The following is a 10,358-nucleotide window of genomic DNA, read 5'->3' as shown; positions in this document are numbered from 1 at the left end:
CTAAATTATTTTCATAATCGTGATATCCTAAGAGCCATTTGGATAATTACGTATTTGTTCGTATGGATGGACTCGTGAAGGAATGTCAGAGAGATGTCCCATGTTGTTGTCTCCACTAAGCGGCAGCAGATTGCTCTTTTAGTGTCACAAAATACTGATTTAAGAAACTGAACTGAGCTTTATTTTATTTTTTTGTATCTTGCCTGCTAAACGACCTGTACCTCCCTTTATTAAAAGTGAAATGATGTTCTTTCTGCACCATTTGTGCCTGTTTGGATTCATACTGTAAGTCAGTTTCTGTCAGAAAATATAAGGATTTGGAATTTTCTACATATTCATCAATTTGAAGGACATACTTTGCTTTTGCTGTATTTACTTAAAATCTGGATGATAATCAGTTCAAAGTCTTTCAGTAATCATTGGTAAAAAAAATAAAATAAATTATTAGCCTTACACACAGGTTGTGTATGACGACACAATGGTTGTGGAGCCTCTATCGATCAGTGTATTGTATGTACACAACTAGCAAAAAAAGCCATGTGGATTCTTTAATGAAGTGGAGTCTTGTCAATCTGCACACGATGAGAATGTATGTGAAAATAACCAATGCAAGGCACCAAAACAGGGTTTGACATTTAATGTGATAGTCAAAATGTACAGTATTGATTCAGCTGGACATGCATGCAAATATCATCTCGAATGTCTCATGTGAAACCAGCACAAGACATCATACTTGACTACAGTTTCAAATGAAGAACCTTTTTACACTCTCATATTATTTATCAAAGTCACATAGCATTTGCTCAACCCTATTATGTTCATATCAAAGGCTCTGCAAGTAAATGGGTGATTGGTTACAATATCTTTAAACAACTGTCCGAAAGGACGAGCCAGTCAGGCAGGTAACTTTAAGCCAACAATTTGACCTTGAATGCACATAAAATGTGTATTTTGCTTATGCTGTTAAAATGCTTGGTCTTCGCTGTATACAACACCAATGATGTACCAAAAAGTATCACAATGTGGGCTTTTTTTTCTCAATAGAATATAATGAATCACATGACCTCCTTAAATAAAATAGGCTCTTTCGTAAAGCATTACAAATATAAGAGCTGTAATATAAAAAAAATGGAAGATTCAATCCCCCTTTTCAGAAAATTTTCATTAGACAATATGACTGCTGTAACAGATTGTGTTCAAAGTGCATTCTTGTCTACTCAGGATTAATAAAGAAAACATTAGCATAAGCAATGATTGTGCTTACTTGAAACAGGTTTGTCACATCTTTAAAAAATAAAAATAAAATAAAGAGGAAGGAATTAGCATACTCGAAGCAGGACAGGCAAGAGGTGGTCGTTCCTTGTGATAGCTCTACTGTCACAAATCTGGGCGCCAATTGCCACTTGTTATTTGTGATCAAACCAATTTACAGAATTGTTGGACTTTGAGTTGAAGGTTTGTATGTGTTGCATTATAGAATTATAGTTCACTTGAAAAAAATACCTTTGGTAAAAAAAGGTAAAATAGCTCAAGAACAAAAACGCTATGAACAGCAATACTGAAATGTGATGACTATCCCCTTATTTCAGCTGACAGAGAAGTGGTTTATGACGAAGTGCTTTGGATTTAGGGGAAGAAGTGTCTGAAAGTGCTGCATTCATAAGACTGTTGATTAAAAACATAATGAGTCCTGTAAATAAAACAACCTCACCACAGAGGACTTGCCCTATGGCTTTCTTTACAAGAAAATAAAATCAAAGTAAGAACTTGACGTGTATTTATTTGTGTTTTTGGTATTTGTATCTTATTAAATCTTAGACATCTTTAGACAATTGGACAGTGGTGGAGTTAAGGTTCTTCGATGTCCATGAAATCCTTTTTGGGTGGTGCTGCCCCTCTGTACCAGGCACACGAGTCATCACTCCTCTTGATACAAGCAAAGTGTTTGGCCTGCCCTCCATTGAATGTCTTCTCGATCACCCAGTCAGTCCACAGGCACTCCGCCGGGCTGCTGATCATGCAGGGGATGGAGATGCAGTGGGTGATCTAAGGATCGGAGAAGAGACAAACATTAGGGATTTAACTTAAATACAAACAATGCACCTTTCAAGATTATTTGAATTTGCAGTCAATTTCTACCTTGCAATCACAGCCCATTTCATAGCGCTGAGTCAGGCTCTTCTTCTGGGTGGCACTCAGGGTCTCCCAGGGCTCAATGAAGTCACACAGTGTGATATGCATCGTCCCATCAGTCTCCAGTTTGCCTGAGAGAAATAAAAAAGCACATTAAATGACGTGAAGACGTATTAAGGAAAAATAATTGTTATATTTTTGTGTGATTTGAAATGTTATAAAAGTTTTACCTGTGATGAGATACTCATTGCCATTATTTTCCAGATTTACGCCACACATTGCAGAGGAGGGAGGTGTGTAGATGGCGTCAAAATCCTGGGTGGGACCTTTGAACATCTGACAATTCAAGCAGAGAGCAGAGCATTTAGATTCATATTGCAAATAGGTTTATGACATGAAAACGTTAGCTTTATCCCACATACCTTGAATTGTTTGATGTCATACTTGACACGCTTGATGGTGTTTCCATAGATGTCATTGCCAACGTCAACCTCCTGCTTCCCGACTACCCTTGCCCTGATAACTGGAAAGAGAAAAAAAACAAAAAACCCACATTTACATTCATTGTATTGTCATTTAAAAATGCGAACAGGATCTGGGTCCGTCTGTATCTGATCTGGGCCCTGCCCAGGTTTGGCATGCTGGACTCGGCAACAACACATTGCTGTGGCTTGGATCTGAGGAGTTTGCATGTGCCAGGTGCTGGGAAGACAGAGGCAACATGAGTGTTTCATCAGCTGCAATCAGAGGGAGGAATGTGTGCTGCCTGTTCCCAGGCTCCCGGGCCGACGCAGGAGGAAGCCAGTCAGCAATCTTTGAAAAGCTGAACTAGAATGCTCCCCTTCGCCCTCAGGCCTCTCTGCCGGCCTGCCTCTCTGTCTGGTTAGAGGTGCTGACATGCAAATCAACCTCTCTCCCTTTCGTGTGCAGATTTTTTCCCCTTCTCTCTCTCTCTCTCTCTCTCTCTCTCTCGCTCTCTCTCTCTCTTGCACTCTGAGGTTCCAGCTTCCAGATTCAGAGAGGTTTGGACGGGGGAAAAAAATACAACAGTTCAAGTGGAAAAATATCATCAGAGCCATACCGATGAGCCTTTGAGCTCAAATACCGAGTATTTAGCACATAATATGACTTATGTGTTTCACAATCACTGCTTCTGATTCATGTGAATCCAAGTGTTGAAGTACAGTGTAGAATTGCTCATAAACCCTTCATAGCTTATACCTGTGGATTATTTGCATCATGCAGTGATTACTGCACAGTCACATGACTACTACACTTACAAAATCATATACAAAAAAAAAATAGCTTTTAGCAAAGGCAAGTAGCGACAGAGATAATGTTAACCAGATGTTCTCCCTTAAGTCCAAGTTTTGGTCCTTGCTTTCTCAAGGTGGCGGCTACCGACTGCCTAACACCATCAGCAGCCCACTTCCTTACCAAATAAGTTCAAGCCTTTTCGTTTGCTTTTTATATGACGAAGGTATGAAGCTGCGAGCCATGTGTGCACTAATCTGATGACAATAGAGGTTTAGAGAACATCTCCTTTTAAGGGTCTACAGAGTCGACCCTTAAAAAAAAAAAGAAAATACAGGAAAAAAAGAGAGTGTGTGCACAGATGGATAACGTGATGGAGTCATGAGGATGGTTGCTTTTTTCTAAGCAAGGGAACAGAGGGCAGAACCGACAGGAATAGCAGTCACATTGCAGAGGTAGCCTAACAGTGTCATGTGTTAGAAAATGACTTGTGCATGCTGTGTGCTTCTCTGTGTGTCGCAGAGCTGCTGTGAAGTAGCAGATGTACTGAGAAACAAGCTGTACACACTACAGGCACGATTTAGATTTGACAAACTGCATCGTGTGATCATCTACACCGGGGAAGATGGTTTACAAATCACAAACACTACACTGAGGGCGAGGCGTGCTGAGAAACTCCCCAACTTCTCTGGCTACAAAGAGGATTAGTGGTAATCCCCTTCAACTGAGTGTGCAGGATCACACACAGATCATTTCTCCTTCTACTGGTGTAAAGTAGGGAAGGTTAAAATATGCACAGTACATAAAAAAAATACACATAGTGTGGGCTTATGTGAATGATATACTGTATATCATTGTGAGCACTTGGGCTTTTAAAACAACTTTGATATGGTGTCTGTCATCTCTTTAAATTGCATTAAAAATGCTTAAAATTGACTTTCTTCCATACATTATTTGGAGAAAATCCACATTCTAGCTTTTTACATCATAAAAAAATAATCAAAAAAAATCCCAAACAAACTGATGCCCCCATCGCACTGAAGCAATAACACATTAGTTTTTTTCTTGAGGTGGTATAGTGTGTTTTATTCTTAAGTAATGTGGACCTAATTGCCTGTAATGATATACAGTCTAACTCTCACAAAACACGACTGTTTTCTGGAACAGGCTGACAAAGCCCTATAATAATCATAAATTTCGGAAAAACTGGGGACTAAGGGCCCCACATCATTTTCTAGTTACTCAAACAATAAACACATTATAGTGTTTGTAGTATTGTGGTCATTGGAGCGCTTTAAACTAAATAGAGAAAAAGAGAAGAAAGCAAATGCATGTCATGTAACTGCAGGGCCTGAACATCCATTTACCTCTCTGAGAAGCAACAAAGTGGTCAGACAAAAGACTAGAGATTCAAATAGACTCCTAGCTGATCTTTTTTTCCATGAATACATGGGAATAATCCACCATTATCCATTTGTTTACTTTACAAAATTAACAGATCGTTCACTGCATTATCACTGGTGATGCTGGAGTTTAAAGCAGCTGCACACATTCAGTCTGGTTTTAATGGCAGCTCTGTTTACACAGCTTGAAGCACAGGGTTGTGTTTATACCGGAAGTCACGTTAGACAACTCGCTTCTTTTTCTAGATCTCATATTGTTCACTTTCCTTGTTCAAAAAAGTTGCACAGGTATACTCTCCAATCGCAGGGAATTGTAAAATAACGAGCAAAACACATAACGAGAGCAGCATATGACCGCCCGGCATTCCTCTGCCTCAGCCAAGGACCCAAGGGACGGATTTCAATTTATGACGGGAGATTTTCTTCAGTTCTCGCTCTGTCTGTTTTGACAACACAAATGGGACTACATGTTTATAACAAAAGCTGATCTGGTAAATTGTTTTCGTTTACTCCAGTTTATAGAGAAAGATATAAGTGAGGCTCTAATAAAATACAGAAAGCTGAGGTCAACTAGGGGCAGAGCTGGAAACAGACGTTGCCTCCCACAACAAGAACACTTAATGAAAATGAACAATAGATCTTCAAAACGGACGTTGCAAAGGGCCTAATGATGCAACGTTCTCACACGAATGCGTAGTTTCTGCAAACTCTTACATTCTTAAGAGACACTGTTGTTAAGTTTGTAAGCTATTCATGTTCTTGAGTAACTTTCCGCAGACACTGACTCTACGTCTGTGCAACTTAAGTAAAACTTTCACTTCTGTAAACAGTCAGTGAGTAAGGGTTCCTTGAGGCAATGTCTTACTTTGCATTAACAGCATGAAATACATTACACATTATTTTATGGCAGATGCTATTAGCATCCAGGTGTCAGAAACCAAAAATGCAATTTGCACCCGACCCTGGCACACAATAGATACTGTATGTGTATGTATAACCTTCTGTAGGATATGAATATTTTTCCTAAACCTAACCAAGAAGTGTTGTTGCCTAAGCCTAAACAGGTCAAAAGTCCTGATGCATCCACCGCTCCTCCTCCTACTACTACTACTACTACTACTACTACTACTACTACTACTACTACTACTACTACTACTACTACTACTACTACTAAATCAGAAGGGGCTTTATGGCAGAAAGCCTTTTGGATTGCTTACTATTGCTAAATTAAGTAGAATATTCATATATATTCATATACATATACTTGGGCTGGGGGGTTCAAGTCATGTTAGGAACTGACCACAGTGATGAAATGAATTAGTCTGGAGGTTTAGTTTAGGTTTAAAACAATCCATTGGAGAGACCCTGCACACTCTACCAGACCAAATGATAGAAAGCATTGTTCTGTAAAAAAAAAAATAAGAGAGTTGTATTTAATATTTGGTGTATTTGCTATTTAGTGTAGTTATGTTTTGTAAAAAAGATGTCATCAATTCTGTCGCTATGTCATTATAAAAGTTAGACTAATGTAGAGTTCTACTATTAGTAGTAGTGGTGGGCTGCTATGCCCTTTAACACTTTAGTATTTGTATCAAGAAATTGTTCAACTCACGTTAAATGTCATCCTCAGCTAACTTCCTTCATTCTCTCGAAGTGTCTTTCATTAGCTACCTGGGTGCATTTGAGTAGTGGCAACTTTTAATTTATCTCAACGAAAAAGGTGAAAGGAACTTCAGAAAAATCAGGACTTTCCTTTACAGTAAACTCTCCAAGCAGGAAGGATAATGTGGTTTCTTCACCCTCCAAAGCCGTGGAATCCAATGGTAAAGAGAAACCTTTGAATAAGTCAGCGTCTGTATACATACCACACACTCAGCCAGCTCACAACCAAGAAAAAAGACCCTCAGCAAACCACCAATTTAAATAGCTACACAAGCTGGTCACTGTGGAGACTCTCGTTAGCTTTAAGGCCTGTGTTGGAGGCAGCAACAAGCAGTGTTCTGTAATGGGTAAAAAATAAGGAGGGAAAGGATATATATGACCTTTGAGAAAGAGCAAATTAAATTGCCATTTAGTAGTCATTAAGGAAGTGCACCATAAACCTCTCAACCACTGTGTTGACAATAGTACGAGTACTTTCTTCTGCATGAGCATTACTCGATCCACAGTTTACTCACCAGGATGACATACTACCATGTCTGTTTTGTTTCTTTGTCAGACATACACTCCACGAATGACAGTTAGAAGGAAGATAACAAAAACTCGGATCAGCCTGAATAACAGGCGACGATGTGGCAAAAATGCTTTTGCAAGTAATCGAGTAAAAACTCTTATAATATGTTTTGTTTCTATTGTACTCAGTGGTGGAAGAGGTGTTCTGATCCTTTATGAAGCACTGCATGCAAAAGCTTACTTAAGTAAAAGTTGGTCAGTATAATCAGCACATTCTACTTTTAGTCGAGTCTATCATTTATTTATTTATTAAGCGCCAAATCATAACAGAAACCGTCTATGAAAAATAAAAGCTGTCATTCTGCATTAAAATGTTTCCTGTCAGCGTTTTACTTGTTGGACTAGTATTTATGATGTTTGTGGAATAATATTGCTGATGTATTTATGGTTGTGCTAATTTTAACACTTCCACATACTGTTGGGTAGTTTAATCTAATGCATCACATCCTATAAGATCATCATCTATTTGTAGCCTTCCTGTGAGAACAACGTACTTCTTAAAAGTCAACTTTTCACGAGTTATGAACCACAGCCCTGTTTTCAGCTGTGTGATGAGGCATTTTCCAGCTGATCCAAATTGTTTTTTTTTTTTTTTAAAAGGAGTAGGAGACTTTTCTCACCACATGCAGGATCACCTTCAGTTTATCGCAAAAAAAATCAAAATCAACACATCTACAGATACATGGTTTTCAATGGAGAGGAAGGGTATGGAAAAAATGCTCTCAGACAAGTATATTTCCCTCTGAGGTGTGGTGGAGTATAAAGTAGCATACAAATGGAAATACAATACTTGAGTAAATGATCTTAGTAGCATTCCAGCCACTGATTATACTGTAGATCAAGAAGTAAAATAAAGTAAGTTACATTTTCTGTAACTATCATGGCTTAAGACTATCAACAGATGATCAGAGAGAGAGAAGGAGGAAAAAAGAGAGGAGGAGGGCAGCGGAAAGATTGATTGAGAAACAGAAAATTCCACCTCCTCCCCCCTGTAATTGTAAACACAAGAGAAGGGCAAGTTTTCCCCTCTTAGCATTTACAGTTTCTGTGTCAAAAAAAGAAGAAGAAATGATTCCTCGACACCATACATTCAAACGAATTAAGACAGATTGCTGCTTTATATTAATTAATTGTGAATGAACTTACCGACATCTGAGTGGCAAAACTTCTCCTGAGGATGCGCTGGAGAGCAGCTGCAGGCTTCTGCTATTTCTTCCACTCGCCACAGAAACAGGATGGCCAGAGTGACTAAACAACTGTTCGCCGTCCAGGTCATCTTAGAAAACTGTTTAACTTAAAGAGGTGATTGTGGGAGAAATGAACGAGAAGGAACAAGTCGAGCAGCTCCGACAAAGTCTAATGGAGATGAATTAGAAAATGTCCCCAGGATAAGAGACGGCCCACTTTGTCAGAGTGTAGGATGCACAAAGCATGAGAGGCTGGTCATTCCTGGTAGAGACTGCACTCAGAGTTCCTCCTCTAAATCTGTTTTTCCTCTACCGTCAGGAGCAGCCGCATTTTATTAGCGGCAGACTCCTCCCCCTGCTGCGGGCTCAGCCAGTGAGCTGCAGCAGCTCTGCGTCGGTTTAGCGGCTCCCAACATTTTTTCTCACCCACCCGCAAAAACCCCGTCGTCACCCTCTGTCACAATACTGTCGCATGAAAGGGTGGATAGTCGAGTGTGATACAGCATCTGTTAACATGTACTTCAGCCACACGCACACGCACACACACACACACACACGCACGCACACGCACACAAACACACACACACAAGTGCATGAGTCCTTGTTCTTAAATTTTCAACCATGAACTTTTCCTAGTTCACTTATAATCCCCAATAAATAACATTTAATTCTAACATTAACTTAAATTATAACCTAACATAAAAAAACTAAAACTAAAAAAATGAAATCAGCTAGGAAAAATTGGGGTTATTATGTCATCGTGTCTGATGTATTTCCTTATCTCACAATCTGTGTGAGTATACATTTAGAAAGATTAAATCAGCAGACAACTATTTTGTGGTTTTTCCATTCCAATTCAATGGAAATCTAAATGTAATACTAGTGACAGATCATCTGGAGAGTCAGAGGGTGCTCAGACAAAATTCAAATCACTTTCAATTGAATATTAATTTATACAGCCCATTATCAACTCACAAATTTGCCTCAGGGGGCTTTACGATCCGTTCAACATACAACATCTTCCGTCGTCGGCCCCTTGATTCAGATAAGGAAAAACTCCCCCCAAATAGTCATTTTTTAATTGTATTCTTGCCTAGTGTTTGATGAGAGTTTATGAGACTCTTGTGTCGGTCTCGTGAATTTGAATCTACAGCCAACAGACGGTTATCTTATGGTTACAACTGAAAACGGTGAACGAGCTAGCATGTCCCAGTGGCCTACCAGCGTCTCTAAAGCTCACTTATTAACACTAAATTGTTTGTTTCATCTGTACAACAAAACCAAGTGTACAAACGTCATTTTGCTGTTTTACAGGAGGGTTATGTGTCGGGCTGTTTTCTTTGGCTGGGACAGGTAACTTCCTGGTTGCCTGGCAACTTCTCAGAGGAAATAACTAGTCCACCACCCCAACCAAAAGATAACCGGCTGCTCCTGCTAGCTTTTACCAAACACACAGACATGAGAGTGGCCCCAAACTTCTCGATTCTTTCTCAGTATTCGTCTAATGGAAGTAGATATCTGGACTGACCGCCATCTGACTTTCAACCTGAACATACTGTCTGTGGTAACAGTGAACTTACACTAGCTTACAACACTTGTGGTGACACTACAAGTTGGACATTTTTTTCTTTGATTTGTTGTTTTTCCCCTTGTTGTACAACCTCAATTGTTTTGCAATGTAATAGGCTATGGGCCTTAACCCTGATTGTTTTGATCACTTGGCAACAGCAGAAACAAGCTGTAAACACAACATTGACATTTCCAAATTTCAGTTGATTTGGTAAACTTGTTAGCAAACAGCAGTTTCAGGCATTTACATTCAGAAGTTATTAGGAAACATAATAATTCTTGCCACTGGTGAATTTAAATCAAATACTTGGTCAATTTGGTCACTAACAACTGTTTACGGGAAATATCTGGCTAATTAGCAGTTATATGTTGACTTTATTGTTACCCAGCTTGTCAATAACTATGTCTGTCTCCACGAATGCGTAGTTTCTGCAAACTGACTGTTCTTCCACTTTCTTAAAGACACTGTAGTTAAGTTTGTAAGCTACTAACGTTCTTGAGTAACTTTCCGCAGGCACTTACTCACTGACTGTTCACTTCTGTAAACAGTCAGTGAGTAAGGGTTCGTCGAGACAATGTC

At 39.2% G+C, this 10,358-nt stretch overlaps 1 protein-coding gene across 1 annotated transcript; it reads right to left on the bottom strand.

The window, feature by feature from the left end:
• Positions 1-622: 622 nt before the first annotated feature.
• Positions 623-8,525, bottom strand: timp2b (TIMP metallopeptidase inhibitor 2b). Its single transcript, XM_054607228.1, has 5 exons — positions 8,169-8,525; positions 2,556-2,656; positions 2,364-2,469; positions 2,140-2,264; positions 623-2,046 (listed from the first exon to the last, which is right to left on the bottom strand). Exons 1-5 carry the CDS (start codon positions 8,296-8,298, stop codon positions 1,849-1,851), a joined length of 660 nt encoding a protein of 219 aa, XP_054463203.1. The 5' UTR covers positions 8,299-8,525; the 3' UTR covers positions 623-1,848.
• Between the last annotated feature and the right edge of the window lie 1,833 nt (positions 8,526-10,358).

The sequence above is a fragment of the Anoplopoma fimbria genome, chromosome 11, assembly GCF_027596085.1.
Source record: "Anoplopoma fimbria isolate UVic2021 breed Golden Eagle Sablefish chromosome 11, Afim_UVic_2022, whole genome shotgun sequence".
NCBI classification, from domain to species: domain Eukaryota; kingdom Metazoa; phylum Chordata; class Actinopteri; order Perciformes; family Anoplopomatidae; genus Anoplopoma; species Anoplopoma fimbria.
Note: the sequence above shows the minus strand (reverse complement) of the source record. Positions and strands in the feature narration are given on the sequence as shown.

What these genes read in the sequence shown, in the direction of transcription:
- timp2b (XM_054607228.1), bottom strand. Translation starts at nt 8,298, where the DNA reads ATGACCTGGACGGCGAACAGTTGTTTAGTCACTCTGGCCATCCTGTTT. An exon ending in ATGACATCAAACAATTCAAG is followed by an intron (nt 2,470 to 2,555) that starts GTATGTGGGATA and finishes TTGAATTGTCAG; the next exon opens with ATGTTCAAAGGTCCCACCCA. An exon ending in CAATGAGTATCTCATCACAG is followed by an intron (nt 2,265 to 2,363) that starts GTAAAACTTTTA and finishes TATTTCTCTCAG; the next exon opens with GCAAACTGGAGACTGATGGG.